A 26,104-nucleotide genomic window follows, 5' to 3' on the forward strand; every position below is an offset into this window, starting at 1 on the left:
ATCCTCATCAGATTCCTAACAAGAAGCAACCCCGCCAAGAGGGTATGAGCATCCATCACCCCCAGACTCTCACCTTCAATAGTCGCCACCACCATGGTGGCAATATCAGCAGCCGCCGCCACCATGGAGGTGATATCATAACCACCCACGAGCACCACCACCACGACCACCACCACCACCACCACCACCACAACCACAACCACAACTACAACCACAAATCGAATGACGAATATGATGGCCGGAGCTAAATATTTTGGTATAAAATTATGAAGCTTTCTTATGACTAGTTGATATCTAGCCCTTTTTATCTTTTAACTACAGTTTTCTTATGACTAGTTGATATCTAGCTTTTTTTGTGTTTCAACTATAAATTCTATTAGGCATTTAAAACTAATGATGCTTTGACTTTTGAACATATATGTTAGAGATGTTTAAAGTTTATTTTCATATTCTATATGTCATATGCTTTTGATATCATCTATGGTGCATGATTTGAGTTTTCAGTTAAGAGTTTTGAGTTTTTCTTATAAAGAACTTGAGAAGAAAAAAAAACATACAAACGTCAAACATAGCTGGGGAACATACAAACGAACGTACCCCCTCCCCCCCCACCAAAAAAAAATTTGGAGTAATAGGGACGGTTTCTAGTTGTCACCATTGTTAAAAAATAAAATAAAAAACTTGTTATTAGGGATGGTAAATACTGTCACGAATAGTTTATGTATTAGTGACAGTTCAAAATTGTCCCTAATATATAACTTATTGGTGACGGTACATTCCGTCCCTAATAACTTTTCGTGACGGGATTATTTGGGACAGTAAATACTGTCACTAAAGACCTTTATTTTTTGTGACGGTATTTTCTGTCCCTAATGACTTTTAATGATGGTATTATTTGGGACAATAAATACCGTCACTAAAGACCATTACTTTTTGGTGACGGTACTTTTGGTCCCTAATAACTTTTACTGACGGGATTATTTAGGATAGTAAATACCGTCACTAAAGACCCTTATTTTTGGTGACAATCATTTTTTACCGTCACTAAAAATCTTTTGCGACGCTCTAACTAGTGACGGACGATTTTGATTTTTAGTGACGGTTTTAGGGCTTTTAGTGACGGATTTGACTGTCACTAAAGACCTATTTTCTTGTAGTGTTGGTTGGGGGCTTGTGCCTCGTGTGTATGCATGTGGTGGTTGAGAATTTTATTCGGCATAGGGTGTGCCCTTATGCCAGTTTGCGTTAAGGGGGATGAGATTACGTATAGCTGTGGTCACTGTTTGGTCGAGATTGCATTGGGTCACAAGCATAGGGTTGCGAGTGACATGGGACGTTGGATTTTTCGTGTTAGGGTTTTAAGGTATAGAGTGTTGCGTGGGGTACTCGGAGATGTACTCCGTTTTTGTATCCTTTCGTCTTTCACTTATGAGGTAGGTTGATTTCGGAAACGAAATTTTTTGAAGTTAGGGAGATTGTAATGTTACTGATTTTTTCCTATTTTCTATTTTCTAGAATTTAATTGATTTTCTGGATTATTTTAATCATTTCCTCGTTTTGCATGCCATGCGGGCCCCAAAAAATGTTTTGGTCATTTTGAGTGAGGGGCATTATAGTCATTTCACATGTGTGTGTGTGTTTGTATTCATGTATGTATGTTGTATTAGTATTACTAAGTGGAGGGTGATATTTTATGGCATTGTTGAGGTTGTAAAGAAGTTTAGGAGGCATCTTTATCATTTTAGTCTAATAAACCAGCCTAGAACATTCTAGAGAACAAAGGGGTGCTAGATTTTAGCCCATTCTTCTTTTCCTTTCATTCGGCAGACATGTTTTTCCTCTCTCTATTTTCTCTCTCCATATTGCTCTCTTCCTTCTCTTTATAATTTCTTCTTGCTAGAAGTATATTTGGTTTAAGTCGGAGTTAGCAAATTATAGATCATTACAAGGGCTACATTTTGGTGCCGGTATTACAGGCTTTTGGTGGGATTTGAGTTCGGAGCTTGGAGCTTGGGTTGCTATCTTAAGGTAGGGGAAGTCTAAACTGCGAATTCCTATGGTTTTAGTGAGTTTCCTATGTGTTCACTACATGTAAATCTTGTTGGTGTGAGCATGTTTAGTTCTGTCCAGTAGAGTTGTGAAGCATGATTTGTTCTTGATCTACATGATTGGTGATGTTAGTGAATTTCTGTAATACCCCTAATTTTAAAAGAATAGTCCTGGTATTTTAATTAATTATTTAATTACATTTTTGTTGAATTAATTGTTATTATTTGAATTATTAGAATTATTTGAATTAATTGAATTATTGTTATTATTTGAATTTTCTGAATTATTTGAATTAATTGATTTAATTTTTTTTATTTATTATTTGTATTTAATTGAATTATTGTAATTGTTTAATTATTTTAGTAGGTTAATTGGATTAATTAGGGTTTTATGATTCACGGTGTTGCCGACTTGTGTGTGTTTTTCATTCCCTACGTAATTAGAATTAGGTTAACCTAAGTGGTTTATAAATATAACAGTTTAATAGTCTGCAAGGGTTTTTAGAACTCTACTTATGAACAGTGGAGGCTGCGAGAAAGAGCAGGGTGGTTTGAGAGAGAACAGAGAGAGAAAAGTTAGGGTTTTGGTTAGGGTCAAAGGCTGAATCAAGGAGGAATCATTGACGCATGTCATGGGTTGAACTAGGAGCAGCAGAGGTCAATAAAAACAACTAAAGCAGCCGGAGTTGCTAGATACGACGGCTTAAGATTTCTAAACTAAAATCAAAGGCAAGTCTTTATTCTAACTCTTTCCCTTAAACCTGTGTTCTGTGCATGCATAGGTAGACTCCAGGGGTTTAATTAATGCTAAAACATATCTGTGATGCATGTTTAAACTGTAATTTGCTTCGTTGAATTAAACTGATTTGAAAATATTTAAAGCGTTTAATTGTATCCTTCTGTATATGTTTTTTGTAGCCTTGTTTAATTGAGATTGTTGATACATGTCGATGTCTTTAAAATAATATGGGACACTGAATGAACATTAGAACAAGTGTTTAAAATATTACAGAGGCTTTGGGAATCACCGGAGGCGAGGAAGACGAAGCAGATACGCAGAACGGCTTCGGGGAATGGGAAAGCAGGCTCCCAAAAAGAGGGAGCCAGCTCCCTCATCAATGGAGCCGGCTCCAAGGAGTGTGGAGCCGCTCCTAGCTCCACAACGCCTGCTCCCAAAGTTAGGGAGCCAGCTCCTATGCCAATGAAGCAGGCTCTCAATTTGTGAGAGCTTGCTCTCGCCCAGAATTGTGTACTGTTGGTTTTTAGGGCGATGTTTGGACTATACAGGGTAATTTCACTTCATTTAAACTGCTTTAAATGATGTATATGATTGTCACATACCTGTAAAAATATAGGGAAACAATAATTCATAAATGGATTAAGGAATGGACAGTATGAATTTAGAGAAAAATCCTACATGTTGCACTTTGGTTGTTAATCAACTTACGTACTGGAAATTAGAGATTCTTGTAAATATGATTTAATACTGTTTAATTATACATATATCAGGCCACTATACCAGATGGATGACATTTTGTATTAGGCTTATACGGACTTTATATATTTATGTTATGGTATCATGGTATGAACTTGAGTCTCAAGACCATGGTTAGGGTGCTTATATCGCCTAGGATGGATAACTGGACAGTAATTGTTGTTCCCTGGTAGGTCTAGGTATACATGACCACGTTATGTGCGATTTGCATGGTATCTCTACTTAGGCTGAGACAAACCTATTGGACTAGTGAGCGTTCTATAGTATGTATCTATACATATATGGACTATTCTAGTTATTGTTGAGCTATCTAGGATGTATCTGCGTATCGGGTTTCTGTATGGATCGTAGTAGGATAGGACTTGCATGTGGGCCTGACCCACTCTCTTATTTTTCAGGTATTCGTCCGTTCTAGAGTTAGAGCTTGGTCATGCAGAGCAGATACAGTGACTCACTCCTCCAACTACGTAGGATTGTTTTCTATTTTTAGCTTTGGATTTTTATTACAATTATTTCCTTTTTAGTTTGTGATTTTATTAGAGGTCCACTAGATGGATTCCCGAGTTGTTAAATAAATTGAGAGTTTCGGATTATTGGATTTAACAATTATATTTTGAGAATTATTAATTTAGAATTCTTTCAGCCTGTAATTATTTATTTCTTATTTCATTTTGAAATCTGTGTTCATTTACATATTAATTGTTTGGTATCCCTCGGGTTTGGGTTTGGGCTTGGGCCTGATCAACCCATGTCTCGGATTCGAGGAGTATCACAGTTTCCTATGTGTTCACTACATGTAAATCTTGTTGGTGTAAGCATGTTTAGTTCTATCTAGTAGAGTTGTGAAGCATGATTTGTTCATGATCTACATGATTAGTGATGAAATGGTTTAAGAATTTGCGAAAATTCATGTATGATGTTGTGGCTGGTATTCCCATGATCCATTTTCCTGATCTCCTTTTCTTTGGTTGTGGCTCACAGAATTTTTAAGAATGTATTTTAGACTTTTTGTATTGAGCTGTTGAGGTCACCTTATTATCATTAACATTTTTCAAGAATGAAGAGACAAGCTGGTAAATAATGTGCATCCATGGACATTAATGTAGCTAGGGATTTATTTTTATTTTAATTGTATTAATGCTATGTAAATTTCAGCCATAAAGGCCTCATCCTTGTATTTAATTCTTTTCAATTGTATAAAATGTGACTATGTAATTATTTCATGATGAATGCGTAATAGAGTTAAGTTTTGATCATTTATAGATGCCTTTCATTTATACATGTCATGTTTATTGACGTGAATTTGGGTTCGACTGCACATCAAGTTGTTTATCAAGTTCAGCTCATTAAGAGTCCAGGGATCTGGACTACTAAGCTGTAGATAGCCACTATCCAGGGCCTGTCGGCCGGCTGAGAACCAGCTGACCCGTAGAGCCACCCGAGGGCCCTTTAGTCGAGGGCTGAATCTTTCCTTCAGCCGAAGGCCAAACCTTTCCTTCAACCGAGGGCCGAACCTTCCTTTCCATCAGCTAAGGGCCGAAACTTTCTTCTGAATTGCTGAGGGCTGAACCTTCCTTTCCAAACGGCTGAGGGCCGAACCTTCCTTTTCGAACAGCTGAGGGCCGAACCTTTCTTTCCGAAAGGCTGAAGGCTGAACCTTCCTTTCCGAACAGCTGAGGGCCGAACCTTTCTTTCTGAACGGCTGAGGGCTAAACCATCTGAGGTTAGAATGACCGAGCCATTCTAGGTCAGAATGACTGAACCATGTAGGTCAGAACGACCGACCTTGTATGTCAAACCGACCGACCATGTGCTGAACGATTATGCTCTATCAGCTGACCCTTCCTCTTTGACCTATGCATTTGATCCTCTTTGTAAGGTTGTGTCTTAGAGCATTTGGACAATGGATTGACTCGTCTGACAGTCATGGACACAAAAAATGAATGGTATAACTTAGTTGACCTCGGGTTCGGATAAGGACCCGGTTAACGGTTTGGACCCACGGGTTCGGGTCGTTACAAAATTGGTATCAGAGCATTTTATTTAGAGAATCCGGGGCGTTACATGCCCCCTGCCTAGCAAGTTTAAGATGCCCTCGTTCTAAAGCTTCGATGGGATCAAAGATCCCCTCGATCAGCCTGGAGACCTTTTAAGCTCTTATGCATTTATGCGCCGTGCCAGATGAAATCATGTGCCGAGCTTTTCCCACTACACTTAAATGATCGGCAAAAGTTTGTTTCAACAAGCTAAAGCTAGGACCCATCAACACCTTCGAAGAACTAAGTAAGCAATTTGTGAGCCACTTCATTGCAAGTCAGAGGCATAGGAGGTTGGCCACCTACCTGCTTACCGTGAAGCAACAGAAAAGAGAATCGATCAAGGAATATATCACCCGATTTAACACAGAGATGTTGTAGGTAGAAAAGGTAGACGACAAAGTGGCTTTGACCGCTTTTATAGGAGGACTCCAAACCTCCAGATTCTTGTTCGCCTTATCAAAAGAACCTCTCACCAGCATTGTAGAGTTGTTGATCAGAGCGTAGAAACACATGAATACTGAAGACGCCATGAATGCACGGAAGGGAAAGGAAGGAGAGGACAAGAAGAGGTTAGCCCTTTTCACCAGGGATGAAAAGGATACCAACTATAAGAGGTCATTCTTCAGCCAAAGCGATAAGACATGTCGTGAGAAGGACTCAGATAAGTATACCGACTAACAATTATCTCGCAGCTGGAATTAGCCTTATCAAGTCATTCAAAATAAAGACTAGGGGCATCTCAGTTCATCATTTTAAATGGAGGGTAGCTCCCTCACATGTTATTTTATTTTCCAATAAAGTCACCATCACCAATGAGATGGTTGACCCTCAGTTTTTATGCAATAAAATATTACGTTTTCAGTTACCTACCTATGTGGTAATATTAAGCTCATAGTAATCTACTTATCTTATTAAAGAGACGAGCTGAGTGAAACTCGTATTAATCTACTTCCCTTATTAAAGGGACGAGAGACCGACTACACTTTATTAAAGGTTTTCTTATTGCAGGGACCAATGGCCAACAACACATTCTTCCCTCATTAAAAGGACAAGAATCCGACTACTCCTTCTACACAGAAGGGTAAGATAATTAAAGCTTCATTCATTTACTAGAGAGACAAGACGACTACCTCTCGTATTAAAAGGGTCGCCCTCCTTCAAACTACACCTCATTCTCCCATAAAGGAACGAAGGGTCAACTTCATCTTCTTCTCTCGGTAAAGAAACGAGAGGTTAACTACTCCTTTATTAAAGAGTGAGCTCATAACGCACGAGCAAATCTACTTCGCTTATTAAAAGGGGAAAGAAAGTAATCATCAAGCATGCTTAGCTTAGTAGGACTTGGCATTACCGACGCTTGACAAAAATATAATTCCCTTACTAAAGGTAAGAGCTGAGTGAAGCTCGTAAAACCTAATTCCCTTACTAAAGGGACGAGCTGAGTGAAGCTCGTAAAACCTAATTCCCTTACTAAAGGGACGAGCTGAGTGAAGCTCGTAAAACCTAATTCTCTTACTAAAGAGACAAGCTGAGTGAAGCTCGTTCCCTTTTTAAAGGAGTGACGAGCTAAGTGAAGCTCGTAAAATTTATTCCCTTGCCAAAGGGATGGGCTGACTGAAACCCATAAAATTTACAACTAGTATATTGGATTTTCAAAAGAAAAATCTAGTTTTACATCACTAAGCGTTATTGACCATGGGTTTGAATCCATGCCCTTTCAAAACAGATGCTTGATTTAGTATCTATTCCACCATTGGGAATGGTACCCACAGGAATAGTACCTAAGGGATAATTACCCAAGGGAAGAGTGCCCAAGGGTACCAAAAAAAAAAGAAAAATTACCCGCGGGAAGGGTGCCCAAAGGAAGATTACCCAAGGAAAGAGTACCCAAGGGAATATTACCCAAGGGAAGAGTACCCAATGGAACATTACCCAAGGGAACATTAATCAAGGGAAGAATACCTAAGGGAACATTACCCAAGGGAAGAGTACCAAAGGATACCAAAAAAAAAAAATTACTGTTTAAGTGAACAGTACCCGCGAGCACTATTCCCAAGGGAACAGTGCCCAGGGGAAAAAAAAAAATTCACATTCCCAAAGCTAGATGAGCAAGCTTGGGGATGGGGGGCAACTGATAGGGAAAAATAAACGTAACCTACCTTGACCTAACAATAGAGTCAACTAAGTGTTGACTAGCCACCAGACCTCTTAGACTTTCGAACGATGATGTTTCCATTGGAAAAGAATGATGATATTTCATTATCAAGGATAATGAAAGATGATGTGGTTCAACAGGGTAAGGATAACCTTGGCACAATTTGAGGAAGTCAAAAGGGTTAAATCATATCCCCGACAAATCTGGCAACAAACGAATCTCCTTTGATCCCGCAAATGAACTGAAAGAGAGCGACTATAAGAATGAGATCCTACCAGTCAATAAAGGTATGACAAAAAAAAAATTATTAAATCCCAACCTTTCTTTTATACCTCCGGTGACTGACTTGATCATCGGAGAGCTCTTGGCAGGCACCACACCGGTGCCGTCAAGATTCGTCGATCTTCTACTCTCTTCTTTACAGGAAAACGGTGTGGTATCGGACCGTGTGGATTTCTCCCCTAACAATAATATTAATCAATTTCATAATAATCTTATTGGATTGATTTAAAGAAGAAATCGGGAACGAAATCGAATTAGGAACACTAGATGTTGTTTTTCGGATTTTCCGTGAGATGCCAAACTATTGGTGTTAAGGCCAAAGAACAAAATTAAGGCCCCTAGGCATGTGGGAAAAAAATAATAATAATAAATTAATTAATTAAGAAAAGAAAAGAAGTGAGAATCAATTCAACAAAAAAAATAAAATAAATAAAATAAAAAATAAAAAATTTATCATTCAATAAGTGAACATCATTCAATATAGAAGTACGATTGTACTCTATGTATAATCATTTACATGAATTTCAAATTTTACTATTTTATTTAATCTTTCATGTAAGGTAAAGGAAACATGTTTCAAGTTCAAGAACGAATACTGAACAAATATGGTGCTCTTGGTTTTGATTGTATTGAGTTGGCTAATAGAGTCTCAAGTCTCAAGCATATTTGGAAGATATGTTCTAGAAGGAGCAGCCTCTGAGTGGATTGGATATAGAGGTATCTCATCAAGGCTAAGAGTTTTTGGACTGTTAAACCAGCCTCACTCAGTTCTTGTTTTTGGAGGAAGCTACTAAAGCAGAGGAACATGGCAAGAGGGGTAATCAAGCACAGAGTTGGAGCTAGAACTGACACTCTGATGTGGATAGATTATTGGCTACCAAATTGACCAATATGTACACACCTGGGTCTTTCTGGGGTGAAAATTCTTCAACTTGACACAAGTGCCAAGGTTGATAGCCTAATTTCGAACTCTCAGTGGACAATCCCAGCTTCCCTACAACATATCCCTTTCTTCCTCTCTAACTCTTTCACTACTCAGATTCAAAGCTTGCAACCTCCACCATTGTTACATGATTTGATTAAATGGTTACCAAGTACTCCCATTGGATTTTCCCAGAAGCACACTATGGAATATTTTAGCGCCTCCTTCATTGTCATTTATTTGGCACAAGCTCATTTGATTCAAACATCATATCCCAAAGCATAGCCACATTACCTGGCTAGCAATGAAAGAGAGACTTTACACTCTTGACATCAAACCAAAGAAGCACAAACACTACACCAATGCATGCTACTTGTGCTTATCTGATTGGGAATTAATCAGTTGATCACATATTCTTCAAATGTAAATTTAGTAGCTCAATATGGGATTTCATTCAACATGTTGTTGGATTCTACATTAGACCTAACTGTTAGAAGGACCTCATTTTATGGTGTTCAAACAATGGGCACATGAAGCACTTCACCACTCACAAGCTCTTGCTCTCAGCTGCTGTCTATTACATTTAGCATGAAAGAAATGCTAGGGCCTTCAGGAACGAATCCTCAAATGTCCAGCACACCATGTCTCATCAAATGCTGCATTATAGCAAGACTTACATCACTGTCATTGAAGAGTGGAGCTGAGATGATCGAACCATTGAGGATATCCAGAAGTCGTTCTTAGAAGGTTGTTCATTTGCTAGAGGATATCCCTGGCTTCTCTCGAAATGACTCATCACATATATGGTGGGTTGAAATGGTTTTTGGGATACTGCAGGGTTTTTATCTTTGCTCTCATGCTTGCATGTTTCATGTATAAGGCTTGTTCTTGCTGATTTTTTTCCATGTAAGTTTTTGGGGTTCGGTTGGAGGGCTCATTTGGTTACCCTTATTGTTGTTGTTTTTGTTCCTTGTTCTGTTCTCCCTCAATTGGGGGCTCCCTATACATTCTTCTTTCTTCTATAAATGCTTACCCTTTAACTAAAAATAAAAATCGAATAGGGAACAATTTGCATTGCCACATATAAGTCTCTTTGTTGTTTTTACCTTACCATTGGTAAACATAATTTTTTTACCACATACTCAACATCCAAGGAAATACACTGTGTTCATAATATGTTGTTGATTTTGATCTTAATGATTTACACGAGGTTGTAAAGTGTCATTTTTTATTTAATTTTTTAAATAATTTATTAAGCTAAGATTGTAAAGTGTCACTTTTATTTAATTTCTTTAAATAATTTATTAAACATCAACTGCAAGCCCTCTTAAAAACTTCTAATTTTAAACGTGGGCATTTAATATGGGCAAAAGGGTTTGCTTATTTGTTTTTGATTTAGGAAACTTAAAATAACAAACAGGCCACTGACCTAGCGGTACCAAGCTCCTACTTCTCGAGTCTCAATCGAGGCATGTGTGTTTACAATATGATCCTTAGATTATATCAGTAGAGTCCTAATCCCTAGTAGCTTCCAATTCCTAAACATACTCGGACAATGCGGCAAGACTCTAATTTTAGAAACATCATGGTGAAACGCAAATCTATATATAAGTTGGTGACTTGCAAAACTGAGAAAACCATGTTCTGAAACTGAGCAATAGGAAAGAAGCAAATTAATAAATTCCATTAGTAAGCCAAACTTATTTTTTTTGTAAATTGGACCTGGGGTAGCCCATTAAAAGCTCCAGCCCATGAAAGGTCCTTCTTTTTCTTCTTCTTCTTGTTTTTTTTTTTTTTTTTTTTGGATTAACTCATCGTGCAATTGGTGTGTGTGAGAGTAGATGAGCCAAAATTATTGAGTTTGGAAATATATATATATATATAGAACTTTTTATTTTTCTTTTTTTGGTGGTTATTGTTGCTTTAGAAACTTAAAAATAAGGGAAAAGTGTGTTGATTTAGGAAACTCGGATTATATTACTTGAGTCCTAATCCCTAGTAGCTTCCAATTCCTAAACATACCCGGACAATGCGGCAAGAAAACCCGTACTCTAATTTTAGAAACATGAGGGTGAAAAACGCTACTCTATATATATAAGTTGGTGACTTGCAACACTGAGAAAACCATGTTCTGAAACTGAGCAATAGGAAAGAAGCAAACAAGCTAGAATGACTAACAAGAACCAAAGAAGTGATGATGCCTCCTCAAAATTTGTATCTTCACTAAATGATATTTATTCACCGAAAAAGAAGAAGAAAACCTCCTCAAAAAACCCAAATCCTTGTACAACAGGAGGACCACTTCCAGAAGATATGATCTTAGACATACTCTCAAGACTCCCGGTGAAGTCCCTCTTGAGATTCCGATCCGTCTGCAAAAGCTGGCACGCCACCATCCACAACCCTTCCTTTGTGGATTTGCACTTAACCCAATCTCAATCACAAACTCGTCCCCCCCAATTCCTTGTGTCTATCTCGGATTCGGACTCGGACCATTACTTTTACTCTGTAAGTGTTGAAGGAGGGCCACCGGTCCATCTTCTATCGCTGCCCGGCTGTAACAAGAATGAAAGCAGTTCGCCTTGCGAGTGCTATGTTTCCGAATGCGTTAACGGATTAGTATGTTTCTCTACAACGGCCATAATGTCTATGTCATCAACCCTAGCATTCGGAGATCCATAACCCTACCGCCGCCTGCAAGTGATTACAATAACTGTAAACTTGATGAAGATGGATATGAATATTATTCTAGTTATTCTTTTGGATATGATCCTTCAAACAACGAGTACAAAGTGTTGCACATAATGGGTACGCGTTATACGCGCACCAGGAGGTTATCTGACCTGCAATGTGAAGTGTTCACATGATGATGATTATGATGATGATGTTGGGTCCTGGAGAAAAATCACCCATGTTCCACCACCTTGTATGCCGAGAAGCCAGTGTATTCGTGTCGATGGTGTGACGATTTACCCACATTATGGCTTTAAAGAAGAAGGTGTTTGTGTCAATGGCGCCATACATTGGATCTGCTCCAAGGCTTCGACTCCAAGTGATGAAGAAATTCTGGTGGTTTTTGATGTTGGTAACGAAAAGTTCCGATGGTTGCCACTTCCTCCTCATGGTGTCTGTCCCAAGTATAGTTTGACCAAAATGTTCCCATCGTTACCACTTCCTCCTCATACTGTCCGTACCAAATATAATTTGACAAAAATTGAAGGGCGTTTGGCTTTATTGAACCGTATGGATCGTGATGCCAGTACCACAGAAATATGGTTATTAGAGGAGAATTGTCACCAGAAGTGGGTTCAGAAGACTGTTGTGGCTCCACAAGAGTACGAAATACTTTTCACCTTAATGTTGTCAAATCCTGAGTTGCATATGAAGAAGCTGCACTTTTAATTTTGTTTATTGGGATCACATGAATTACAAGGCTTCCATGCCTATTATATTGGGGGAGGTACCTTCTTGTTGGCCTGTTAGTGTTGATATCGCAAATCATGTGGATAGTTTATCTTTGATCGTAGGAAAATAATTACTACCACTAATAATTAATAAATTCCATTTTTTTTTTTATTCTGTGATATTTTTAGTCCCCATTGTGTTTTCCATTTGTTAATAAAATGTGTGTTTGTTATCCAATTTTTCTTAAACTCTACTTTCCTTGTGCATTTGAATTCGCACGCACTTAATTTCCTGCTTTTATACGGAGGCCTTTACTCATAGATATTGATGGTTGGTTGTTGCAGAGCAATTGCATCTGACCAATTCCATCCATAAAAACAGTCAAAGGAGCGTCTTACTTCCCAAACAGACGATTCTACATCTGTATATAAACCCTGGTTTATCAAGAATACGCATATCAAATCCTATATAATATATATATATATATAAAGTTAACAATTCAAGTATATCTCCTCTCTAACACATCAGCAAGATAATAAATTACTAATATTAAAAATTGGAGAAGTGACATCTCAGATCACCTCCTACAATGTTTAAAGCCATGCGATGAATTACAACAATGAAAATTTGAACTGGCTCTTGTGCACTAGACCCAGGTATTAACTTTTAAATTTATGCTTTGACTATATATATATATATATATATATATATGTAGCCAAGAGAGACCAAAATGTTGTAGCACTGTTCCTGCCTTGCCAACTGGAGAATATCAAAAAAGAGAGAAAAATTATTGTGAATGGAACAATTAATTAGAATAAAACTTTATATGTTGGTGAGCATGGAAACAACACCTTGACATTGAAAATGGAATAAATTAGTTTAATTTACTAATTTTTCTCCACTTCCAAGGCGGCGATTTCATGCTTCCAAACACAACAAACTTGAGACCTTAAACATGATAAGAAAAAATAAAGGAGGTAAACCTTCAATATGTACAACACAAAAACCGAAAAAAAAAAAAAACATACCCGGAATACAACGTTAGCACATCTCAAGCTTCTTTCCTAGTTATCCTGATATTCAAATTTGAAGATTTTTTAGAAACCAACACTATATGCCGAAAACAACAATTCTAAAAATTCGAACTGCAACATAAATTTACTTGACCACAATCAACCACTCCATCGTACAGTTTAAAGATAAAAAATCAAGTTACTTTTGTTTTGGAAAATACAGCTTAGATGCAGCTCATCAGCACATAACAATATTTGGCAGAGAACTAAAACGACAAGGTTCTGCCAGATTAGAAAATTAGGTCCAGTACAAACTAATAATTACACTAACCACAGACACAAAACAGGTTAGAAACAGCTTTAAATTTAGACAACCGGGAATATAAACCAATTGATAAAAACATATTTGATTATGTTAAGCATGAATCTATAAGAAAAAACTCAAGATTTCAAGAAATTCTATCCCTCCCTCTCAAACGAAATAGAAGGCATTGTCTGTTTGGCACAAGATACACATTATACCAACGAATTTATTAATATACTACGTAGGTCAAACACCACATTTCTCACCTGAAACAGTTGATTCCCAAGGCTGTAGTTATTTCGTGAATGACCGATGTTGCAAAGTGCAGATATAGTCCCCCTGGGTTCAGCCAAAAAGAATTGTAGGCCACAGAACATGACCAATAACATCAATTATACAATTGAAGACTAAATATCGTTTTATGTTATTAGAGGAACTGAATTCCAAAAACAGAAGTCTAACAAAGCTCAAAGCACTAAACACAACATCAAGCACTTACAAGTTTTCATATTCAATAAACTTCCAATTCAAAAAAAGGAGAAGGGGGGGGGCGGGGGGGGGGGGGGGGGGGGGGGGGGGTTGTAAATGAAGAGAGGAATTTCTAGAAACTGGAAATATACATGAACAAAAAAGGCAAAGTCCTCGTACCTGTGTATACACAGTAAGCAAGGAGAACCGACCTCTCATCAACTACAGGAATTCTGCCACAAAAGAAAAGATTTTTGTGAGTAAATCAGAATAGATGTAAAGGACAAAGATAACCCAATTCCCTACTGAAACGAATGGGAACTATTTGGCATTCATTAACCTGTGCCAGATAAATAGATATATAACATACCCATCATTCAGTCTGGCAGTGAGAGCATTTGCAATGGCAAAAGGGAGACACAACAGAGACTGCAAAATGGAAGGAACGTGTTAAAAACATGTTATTCTCTTATCACTTATATGTTGAAAAGTTCAATAGAACAATTCGGTAAATCTCACCAAGTACAGAAAAAAGCGGGAGAAAAGTTAAAACTGTCCTGAATCTACGCCAAGCAAGCAATTTAATAAATTTTACAAGCATGGCATATTAGCCCTATGAGCAAGCATACTCTGAATTTATAGCATAGAATATCAAACTCACTATGATATACCCACTGATCTAACAAAATAGGCCATTTTTTCCGAAATTTCCACTGAAACAAATTTGGCTTACTAATGAGCTTGTATTGCAAAAAAACAGATGTCATAAATATAGATCCAGATCCACCATAAAAAAATAATTCAGGCCAGATCATCCAGCAAACATCATGGATTTTGGTCAACAAAATCGGGTGCAGATTAAGCACCCAAAACCTGATCAACCTAAGAAAATTCAACTATTACATTAACCTTTTAATGTGCTAGAGAAATTGCTGCTGTTGTAAAAGATGTGTTAATAAAACGGGAAAGGGGGGGGGAGGCTACTTTTTAAATTCATTAAAAGATGGTAGTCAGTATGCTCCTAAAGAGAATAAAGTCCACATAAGTTGTTATTATCAGAAGTTCTAGGTTTAAATAATACTGCTCTATATTTATCTATTTGGCCGATCAGAAATCTCCTTAGATGATTTTTCGAGAAACAGTACCTATGATTCCAGAAAATTCGGTTGAACTGTAAAGACGTTTCAGCTTCCTAAACATTTCTCTGTACAAAATGTACTGATTCAAACTATTCAAAAGACTTCTGCTTCGTTAAATTAGAGACTGACAAGCAACATCCACTAAAGCCACCAACAAGAAGAAAAGAAGGAAAACATAAACCATGAGTGGAAATGAATTTGGGACTACAACATCTGTTTCAGGAGTGCAACATACCATACACATATTAGTCTTTAAGCCCTTGGGTTCATCACACAAGTGAGCCAGAATCATCCTTCCCTGTCAAAACAGGATTAACTTCAGAAAAATATGATGACTAAGAGAACGAAGATTCAGAAGAATAATCAAATTTTGCACTGTTATAGCTATCTAAATGATAATACAAGTGAAAGAAACATGAACCCTAACAAACAAAGCATAATTACCAACAGAACACATGGCAAAAAGAAAAATATAAAAGTGATCAGAAAAGCTATAATAAATACAGGAAGCAAGATAGTTTATATAGGTATACAAATTAAGTCAGTACTTTTCACTATGGGCAATAATTGAGACAGCAAACTTTACAATTAGAAACATATGGGGCCTAATAGGCTTTCAAGCATTTAAGTCTAATAAAAACCACAGTTTGTGTATCTCAGAATGTTGATGGATTCACTTGAAATCCTTGATGTGTTTTATTGGAGAACGGCTGGCTTTATGTTCCAACCCAGAAGACTAATCCTTGACCTCCAAGAGACTTTACCAACTGACTAGGGATCCGAAAAAATCGATGAAGCGGAAGAAATCCGAGCGAATGGAAAGGAAAAAACAACTGATGGCATCTTCCAGGAAATGCAAGATTGCTAATGAAACACACAACTTCCATTGAAAGTCTGCAATTAATGATTCTCTCACTAGCAAGGTATGAAAAATTGGTCAAACATAAGGCCCTCACAATCACAGGTAGCTACACCAATGAAAATCAATGCAAATTTATCTCATACAAAAAAAAAAAAAACCTGAGAGAGAGAGAAGATGAGGAGGTAAACGTGGAGGAAATTTATGTAGATCTGAACCAAACAAAAACGGCAATGTTAAGAAGACAGACAGAAGGGAGAAGTTTTATTCTGATCTATCTACTCTAAGCAAAGAGGAAAGTAACGATAGGTGATGGATGCGTGAAGCTATTCTTCACAAGAGTACTATCTTATGAGAGACAAATGATGTGCAGTGAAAGTTCTACCATGTAAAAGAAGCAATGTCATGATGCACAGAAATAAATACACCACTGCCAACTCATTGCCCAATTATTATGTGTTTCAGTCCATAAATGGGAGAATCAGAGTGTTGTCGTGCATGGTCAATCATAATAAAGGAGGCATATTATAAATAGTCTCACCAGATTGACAACATCTGAGAAGGTTAATATCAGACAATTTGTTACTTGGCACAAATTTCCAACATATCATGATGTAATGTACTTCTACTACAGATTCGGGACCGCCTTCATATTACGCAACCTTGAACGAATGCTAAATAATTAAAATTAGAGGAAGAAACCAGCTTGTGTTAACTGAAGAATCTTGCAGAACTCGTTTCAAAAATGCAAGAGTGGTTTCCGTTGAAAAGGTAGTAGGTCAATGAAGTATAATATAAACCAAATGCACAACTTATTTCCAAAATATGTTATATTAAGTATTCATCATCATCATCATCCTTGCCCTTATCCCATATGGATGGGGTCAGCCACATAAATTCTCTTTTTACACCATGTCTGTCTTATATTTAATTTTTTTAAATCATTTTAAATTACTTCATCTAATGTAAATTTTGGTCGGCCTCTTTGTTGCTTACCTTCTAGGCAAACAACTCTTCCTCTTCAAACCAGGCATCTTCTGGTCTATATTGTATATCGCCATACCACCTAAGTCTACTTTCTCAAATTTTATGATTAGTAGGCATTATTACTAGATTTTCCCACACACATTCATTATTTATCTTATCTCTTCTAGTCATTCCTATCATCCACCGTAGCATCCTCATTTCCGCTATATAAATGTGTTGTTCTCATTTATTTTCTCAACGCCCAAAACTCAGCACCTAACAATAAGACTGACTAACACGCTTAATTCCTAGTTTGTTTTCATCATAATGCAGCTTTTACCCAATGAAAGATGTTGACCGCTAAAGCTTACACCAAGGCAGGCACACAAGTTTCCAGAAGGACCAGAACTATGTAATGCACCAACAGAAAGCATTCAGCAAGAGACATCATCTTCACCAATAATACACCACTGCATGGACAAGTGAAATCCTAGGTCTTGAAGGATCTACAGAATAAATTACATTTCATACGGTGACCATTGTAAATATGAGAGGTAGATAAATAACTATGAATTCTTAGGCGCTAAATCAGCAAAACGCAAATGACCAGGGCAATGTAAGCAATAGAGTGAAGGCCAAATACTATTTCTGCAGGTCTGTGATAAATGTTAACTAAACACATGTAACCTTGCCCCATGCAAGTCAAATTTCTAACATACAAGAGATTAAACAACAGATATCTTACCACAAGGAACCCAAATGCAAGTCCTGTTCCCAATACAACTAGATGTGGATAGTTCCCCGTTATATCATATGGAGACAAATAATCCCTGCACAGAGATTAAGATCCGGTCTGAAAACAAAAATAATCCTCAAAAGCTAAACGTGTAAAAAATAAAAAAGAATAGGGCAAACAACTATATACCACACAAGGATTCCTCCCAAGAGGACAGCAAATGGATAAAGCTGACATGGACAACAAGACATATGTTAAGCAACTCCAGAAATAAGAGACAAAGTAAACAACAAGAAACATGTTTACCATTGCCAATGCAAGAAGCATGCTTCCTTTCCTTGCCTGAACAACCTTATAAACGTTGTAAATACTGCACAAATGTATCATGCAAAGCAAGTTCAAGTTAAATGTCAGAGAAATGAAAAAATAATAAGAAGCCATAAATGTGAGCTCTGGCATTAGCAATCTTTCTCCTAAGATTCAGACCAATGTAATCATCCTAATACAATTCCAGAATTGTGAGAGATTAATCTTGATTGCTGTATTCTAGATCATCTTGCTAAATATTTGGGGAAAGTTGAATGATATAGACATTTAATCAAGAACAAGTCCACAACCACACCAACGACCCAGTAGGCGGTGACAACAATGATGATGTAGTTCTATCGTATGTCAAGAATGTGGGATCAACAACTTCAGTGTAAGTCCAACAGAATAAATAATAAATTCACATGATTTATATTAACATTATTCAATCTACCAGAGAATACGCAGACATAAGGTCATAATAAATAGAAAAGTGTCATGTATATCAATACATACAAACAGATGAGTAAAGTAAACTTCTGTCACTAATAGGAAAAAACCACTTACTTGAATGAGATGGTTGGTATAACAGCAAAAGCTATCATTAAAAACAACGCAGCTCTGAATGTTGGGATTTCTAGAGAAGAAGAAAAAAAACAAGACAGACAAAATTGAGCCAAATTTTTAAACGTGTTATAAAAATAAAAAACAAAAAGTACTAGTAAAAATAACAAAAGGGGGTTCTTTCAAAACACTGAGCAAGGCAAGTAGCAAAATGCAATGGTGATCAAGAGTGTGCATCATGATTTTAGAAGAAATTGAGCCAAAAAGGGAAATTCCAACCCTTTTCCTGGACAAATATAGTCAATCTTGGAAGGTGAAGTACAGCTGGTCTTATTCTGTAGTACTAGTATGCTAGCAAGGTAACACCTAATACAAATATATGCAGTCCAGGGAATAGGTATCTAGGTATTCCAACAAAACCAGATGAGATTTAAAACGAAAAATCTTAAATAAACAATAAATAAAATAAAATAAAATTGGTGTTAGTGCAGACATATAAGAAGAGGGAATACTGAAAACCATCTCAGAGACCAACAATAAAATAAAATAATATAAATAAATAAATAAAAAACAATCATATAGAAGTCTAAAAACACTGTCAAACATAATCTTTCATGGAAGTTGAAAAACTAAGGCCATGAAACAAGTAGAATAAAACAAATTATAAAAGTAGAACACAAGCAAACCTAAAAGACAAAACTTCCTGCTATAAGAGACCAATGGTTCTTTTGGTAGGAGAGAAGGTGGAAGGAAAGAAAGAGAGGAAGGAGAAGAAGGGGGGACATACTTCCATGATTTGGTGAAAAAAAAAAAAATGGAATAGGGTAAGAAAGAGAAGAGGGAGAATCTCCCGCCCACTTTTTCCTCTCCTATTCTTCCGAAAGACGACTTCCTCATTTTCATTCTGCTCAAACAAACAAAAGGGAAGGAAATCCCCTTCCTTTTTCCGAACATACCCTTTCCATCCCTCTTACCTTGCCTTCCAATTTTCCATCCCTCATACAAAAATGAGCACAAAAATTACAGTGAAAAAATCAAGTATGATAAACACAGGCAGCAAGAGAAAAGATGCGAATAAAGTTAATATAAATTGTTTGTTCCCAAAATAATCAGTTCCTGGAAATCCCATTCTATCTATTAGTCTTACCATGTACAAATGGAACCCAGCTAAAAAAGGGCAGAGACTTTCCAAAATTTTGAGCCCACCACTCAGCACCTATAAGAGACATGGACTTGATTAATATTAAAGTGAAATATAGCAAAACATGGGGAAAAATACATCATGAGGTAGATGGAATTTATTAAATAGATACATACTTGTGTAAATAATGAATGTCAAAGGGTGTATGAATGGCAAAGCAGAACAAAAAATGCATCATCAGATATAATATGTGTGTGTGTAACTTACCAACTATAGCAGTGAAGAAATGTGCCATGTATATCAGCATGAGGCCCTCTGTAGGTCCATTTACCGCTGGAAGTATAAGGGTATTGGTGAAATAACTGCACAAAGGGAGTGCAACAAATTAGCAACCGTAATTATCAATTTTAAGTCTAATCCATAGGAATCAACAAGAAGGTGATTTGCACCCAGAAAACTCAATGAGATTCAGAGCAGATCCACCAATATGATTCCATACAGAAAACATATAGAGAATTACAAAATAACTTATAAAGAATAAATAAAATTTAAAGATCCCTATTAAAGAAATTTATCTTAGATTTTTCAGAGTCTAACACTGCCACTTAACTGCAGAATCAAGGAAAGATCATTGAGGTAACATATATGGTATAGCAATCTCAAAAGATAAAAAATAAAAAGGAAAGAAAATAAAAAGGAAAGAAAAAATAAAAGAAAAAGACATCGTCCATTCTTCAAGCTGTTCCTCCTACCATAATCACGGTCTCCATATACCAAGGAACAGTTAAGAACCAACAAATAGGCAAGTTCCATCTTACTAGGAATTCCTTTATGCATGAAAAAAGGCTCCAGTTTACCTAAACACTATTTATTGGGCATCAAAGAGAGGAAAAATAATAATCAATGCCATTCTTCACCACCTCCCCCACCCATTATTACTAACTGTTCCCCATATTAATTTTCCAAATGATAATTTTAAGAATGACTTAAAATGCAAAGAATAGGTATTACTTAAACCCACTTACTGTTCCCATGTTGCACCAAAAAATGGAACAGCTGAGATCACCCAAAACCAGAAAGTACTTCTTCCACACATGGCAGTGCTCCCAAAGGCCATGGCCTCAAACTGATAAATGTCATTAACAAAATATTTAGGACGTACACTTTCTATGGCCACAAAAATGACAAATAAACAATAGAAGTATTGAAGTACATACCGCACATGCAAGAGCATCACATCCTGCAGTATTTGTCAATGCCAAGAAACATATTTAATTAATATATTCAGCAGTCACATAAAAAATGAAAGAGAACCACATGAGAAAGAAAAATTACCATGATCAAAAAGCTCCCCCAATGGACTAGATGAATTTGTTCGTCTTGCTTGCTTCCCGTCAACAGCATCAAAAGTCTGGCATGCATTTGAAGGTTAAAACAAAAATTACTAAGATTAAAATCCCATTATAAAGTTATAAACAAGAGGTGAAAATACCACACAGGCTGCCATCTCAGCACCATGTGCCAGGGTAAAGTATGCCACCACGGCTACACGTGTACTATGGATTCAGGTAGACACACCAGGTATTTTGAACTAGATACGTATACACACGCACTGTAACAGGCCGAGCGCTTAACATCTGACCCAAAAGCTTAAGTTGTTGGGTGGTGCTGCAGACCCGCCCTTATAAGCCCAAAATCCTCCCCATTCGGATCCAATGTGAGACAAGAACACTCTTCAACATTCTCCCTCACCAAACTTGAAACATCTTCATTGTTGTCAGACCACCCTATCTACATATCCCCCCCTAACGGCGAGAGGACCCAATAATGATGCGCACCGAGACACCACCCAAGTGGACATTTGGCGTGACACTAGGCCTGCTTGCTTTGATACCAGTTGTAACAGGCCGGGCATTTGCCATCCAACCCAAAAGCTCAAGTTGTTGGGTGGTGTTGCATTCCCACCCTTATAATCCCAAGGTCCTTCCCATCCAGATCCAATGTGGACAAGCACCCTCTAACACACACACATACATATAAACAAATAAATATTCAAGATCCAGATCTTAACTCAAAATACCAGGAGAATGGTTGAAAAATGCCACCTACTGGATAGAAATCGCGTAAAAGACTTGTTATTGTGGTTTCAATTTTCTATGCTATACCAAAATAAATAGCTGAAGTATCAAAATATATATTTTTGTTTCCAGGTTTAAGCCTTCAAGAACACAAATCCACATGTGGTCAAATGATGTAACTATGTATCCTAATTCTGTTAGCATTCAACACCAAATATGGAAATACCACAATATAGACCTAAAAAAGCAAACAACAGAGTTGTAGAACCATCACCTTAAACAATGCCTGATAAAATCAAATAGACAAGACCAAAAAAACCCAAAATATATAATCCATAAAACCTTACAAGCTGTCACGTTGAGCAAACATGCACACTAAAGTACAAACACATGAAATGCAACCATACCATAGCAGATCAGAAGAACATGAAACTGCTTGCAGAAACTTAAGCGAACCTGATATAAGAAGAGAAGTAATCCATGTGCCAAATGAACCCATCTTGGTGGAGCCGAATCCAAATGAGGTGAATATATCTGAAACAAATCCGCTTGTAACATAAACTCCAGGAACAAAAACTTATCATGGACAAACTATGACTTGAAAATTTCTAAACTACGCTAAAATTCAAGCAATTCCAATGAAGTTGCAAGCAAAATTTGCCATGTCATCAACAGGGACACCTTCAAACATGAACTTAGCTCAGTGACGGGATTACTTGCCAAACGCATAACATAACTCATCAACAAAATTATATATGTCATGCTTCTTATATGCACGGAGTTGAATACCGCTGCTACTGCAAGATTCAGGTCACTAATACGGTTTTCAAAACCACACCAACTTCCAACTATCACAATTCCACAACCACATGCAACGTCAGATTCTCAAGAAAAACAAGCAATTCAAAGAATGCTAACCATTGTTATCTATGAACTTATAACAATGAAATAATGCAACCTGAAAATAGGAAATATTTAAAATAAGAACCTTAAAAGCAATATAAGGGACTTTGCAAGAACTAATCCTGTTAACTATATTATTAAATTTGGTAGTAGGGATTTTAACTAGAAGAGAAAAGGTTTGACACTTCAACTCAAATCAAAGGCTCCGCATTGAAAAGAAAAGGGCAACAAAGAAGTGGATTGGGGCAGTGAGTAAAGACATGACTGCCTATAATTTGAATAAAAATTGTCCCAAAACCTTACAAAATAGGTTCTACATAGATCTTAAGTATACGTAGTAGCAAAATTTTGCAACAGCAAAGACAACTTCCATGAGATTCTTGATCTCTAAAAATTTACATTAGGTGTATAATCAAATTTCAACATATAATGCTCTGGCTAAATCAAGTGAAAGACGAAACAAGACAATAAAAACCAGAAAGTAAAATAAATAAAAATTTTAAAACAAGCAACAAACATAGGTAAAGATGTCATAATCAAATAGAATAGTACATTAAGATTAACCTAATTCAGAATGAATTAAAGAACAAAACATAAAGAAACCCTGACTCACATAGCCAAGCAATGCAGATAGGACCAAGAACATGAATCCTGTAAGTGTAATCTGAAAAATAAATAGCATCGCCGATTAGTAAACAAGCAAGGAAAAAATCCTAAAATGAAACATACATATCATGACAAGATAAAAATGGTCATCAAAGAATATTTTACCATATTGGGTCTGGGAAAGCATCCAGATTATGTAGACACAAAACAAAGAACCTGTTAGTGACCTCCAGTGAATAACTAAAAGATTTGCTCAAAAAAAAAAAAAAAAATCCCATAAAAGACATTAGCAAAACAGAATAGTCAGACAGAAAAAATACTGCCAACAACCTAGAGCTTTTTGTTCCCAACTTCCTATGGGCCTGTTTGGAATGTGTTATGATATGTTTGGGACGGCTAATATTGGTTTGGAATAGCTCATAACATCTCAGATTTTTTGGCCCAAACCCATATCACCAAATTGGTGATATTGTGTTTTGGTACTGTAGCGGAGGAACTAAAGCAAATTTCTGAATTTCCCAAAGCAAATTTCTGAATTTCCCAAAACAAATTTTCGTTACCAAACATGGTTCCGATTTCTACCTAAAACACTCCTACAACAAAACGGTTGTTTTGGTATTGACCAAAAATATAACGCCTAAAACATATTGCATGTCAAACAGACCCTATAAGGCTGCTCTATTGGATACTGCGGTAGTTAAAGGTATTCTTAACCTCAGATCCAATATGAATGCAAAAAACAAGTTTATAGTATCCAAGTTTGGTCAAATCTACAAGTAAGAATAGAAATAAAAATAAATTAAAACTAACAGTGACAAGAATCAAACACCTGATCTCTCCCCTCCCTTTTAGATGTCATTTTTACCACTATGCTACAATGGATTTTGCAACCAGAGCAAGAGTATTACTTATAAGCTACAAAGCTTGAATACGTTCAGAGCTCGGACACGTCTAAAGATATGCGGTGCTACATGCATTAGTATATTTTAAATGAGAATTGCCAAATGACAGTACCAAAATGTCCATCAACCTAATCAGATCAAGACCTTAGAAGACTTTTGAATAGTGCTATTTTATATTAAAGACACCAACCTTCCATGACATGGTATCCCACAGCAGAAATCAAAGTTTTCAAAAAGAAGTTGCTAGAGAAAAATAGGAAGAACTGTTGAAATGCATAATCCCATATCAAAGCCAAATGGGTTAAGGATCAAACAAGGATTTGCTCGATTATACAGTTGACTGTTCTCAAACTCCTCCATGCTTTGCATGATTCAGCTCAAAGTCCATTAACAAGAACCAATATGATTTTATAACCTGAAACCAATTTCTTGTGATTCAACAGAGTGGCGCTAAATTGGGAATACATTTGAAACTGATCTACCAACACAGTTCACTATAGACTTGCAATACGTATGATATATGGACACTGTATTCTTGCAGATTTTGAGTCATATAAGAAAATTAACTATATAATAACAATATTCTAGTCTTATGAATCTAAATCACTGTGGATTCTCAAGTATACAAGGTTTGGAGAGGAAAGGATTATGTGAGCAAGGCAGGCTTATTTTAAAGAAGATGTTATAGAAGAAAGTGACCAAATTTTACTTCAATGACCCTTTTCTACAGAAATATATATATATAAATTAACCCTAGCCCGCCAATACATAAAATTTCAAATTCCACATTTCAGGATTGAAATTGTTATATAATGTAGAGAATTTTTTCCATTTTTTTTTTCTTTTCCTTGTGTTTCTTAAAAAAATGATGCATTTAAGTAGCTATAGTAAGATTTCAAATTTTCTTTACTTTCTTCAACTTTTCAGCAACAAAAAGTAACAATAATACAAACAGAAGCAAGTATAACAAAAATAAATAAATAAATCTTATACCAAAAAAATTAAAAGAAAAGCTGACCAACATAATTTTCTATCCTAGAATATAAATGGTAAATCAATCAAACACTTACGGCATCCAAAGTGGGAAGAAATTAACGAAGCGACTCCAAAAGGGTTGCAATACATATTTAGCAACATAAGAATTATCCACTCCACTGTACTTGTATCTATGCAGTGCAGCAACACCATGAGCCCCAATATATCCCATTGCATACAAATAATATCACTCTGTATACCCTGTTCATATCATTCACAAGACTGAGCCATCAAAATCGATTCAAAAATGGTGCTAAAAACAGAACAAGAACAACCCACCAAAAAATATGCATCATGCACACACATATATGAACATTTTAATAATACAAGAACATCCCACCAAAACAATATACATCATACACACACATATGAACATTTTTGTGTGTATATGCATGTATGGAACAACCAGAACAGCAAAAATGAACAACTTACGATAAAATATGTATTGGGTGAACACAAAAAAGTATCAAAAGAGAACAGGAAAACAAGAAAGAAGTGAAAAACTGAACAGATCTAAGAAAGCAAAGAAAAAGATGTGTATTGGACAATTGATTAAAAAAAAAGGGAAAATATGAATAGAAACTTTACCCTGCTGAATTGCAGAGATCGAACAAAGTGAGAGAGATCAATGAATCAAACTTCACATAAAAACTGATGTGAAGCGATTTCTTGTCTCCCGCCCCAAAGTTGGGAACAAAAGGAGTTAAGAAACTTTTTACGCAAAGTTTTTGGGATATT

At 36.5% G+C, this 26,104-nt stretch overlaps 1 protein-coding gene across 3 annotated transcripts; it reads right to left on the reverse strand.

Annotated features, from left to right (window-relative positions):
* Positions 1-12,801: 12,801 nt before the first annotated feature.
* LOC132294710 (choline/ethanolaminephosphotransferase 1-like) lies at positions 12,802-26,104 on the reverse strand. 3 transcript variants are annotated; one of them, XM_059792669.1, is made up of 20 exons: positions 25,955-26,104; positions 25,402-25,567; positions 23,595-23,604; positions 23,437-23,487; positions 22,377-22,454; positions 21,178-21,253; positions 21,060-21,082; positions 20,868-20,968; positions 20,110-20,204; positions 19,849-19,917; positions 18,705-18,774; positions 18,138-18,201; positions 18,021-18,061; positions 17,841-17,925; positions 15,506-15,568; positions 14,502-14,560; positions 14,312-14,364; positions 13,930-14,002; positions 13,375-13,419; positions 12,802-13,105 (listed from the first exon to the last, which is right to left on the reverse strand). In XM_059792669.1, exons 2-19 carry the CDS (start codon positions 25,536-25,538, stop codon positions 13,398-13,400), a joined length of 1,170 nt encoding a protein of 389 aa, XP_059648652.1. In that variant the 5' UTR covers positions 25,539-25,567; positions 25,955-26,104; the 3' UTR covers positions 12,802-13,105; positions 13,375-13,397. The 3 variants fall into 3 exon arrangements, 2 of the variants coding, with proteins under 2 accessions (XP_059648652.1, XP_059648651.1); XR_009478171.1 differs by lacking the exons at positions 23,595-23,604; positions 25,402-25,567; positions 25,955-26,104 and adding an exon at positions 13,198-13,294 and having other exon boundaries at positions 23,437-23,520; XM_059792668.1 differs by lacking the exons at positions 22,377-22,454; positions 23,595-23,604; positions 25,402-25,567; positions 25,955-26,104 and having other exon boundaries at positions 23,437-23,520.

The sequence above is a fragment of the Cornus florida genome, unplaced genomic scaffold, assembly GCF_030987335.1.
Source record: "Cornus florida cultivar Cherokee Brave unplaced genomic scaffold, ASM3098733v1 CherokeeBrave_3.0.0_Hap2_Chr02, whole genome shotgun sequence".
NCBI lineage: Eukaryota > Viridiplantae > Streptophyta > Magnoliopsida > Cornales > Cornaceae > Cornus > Cornus florida.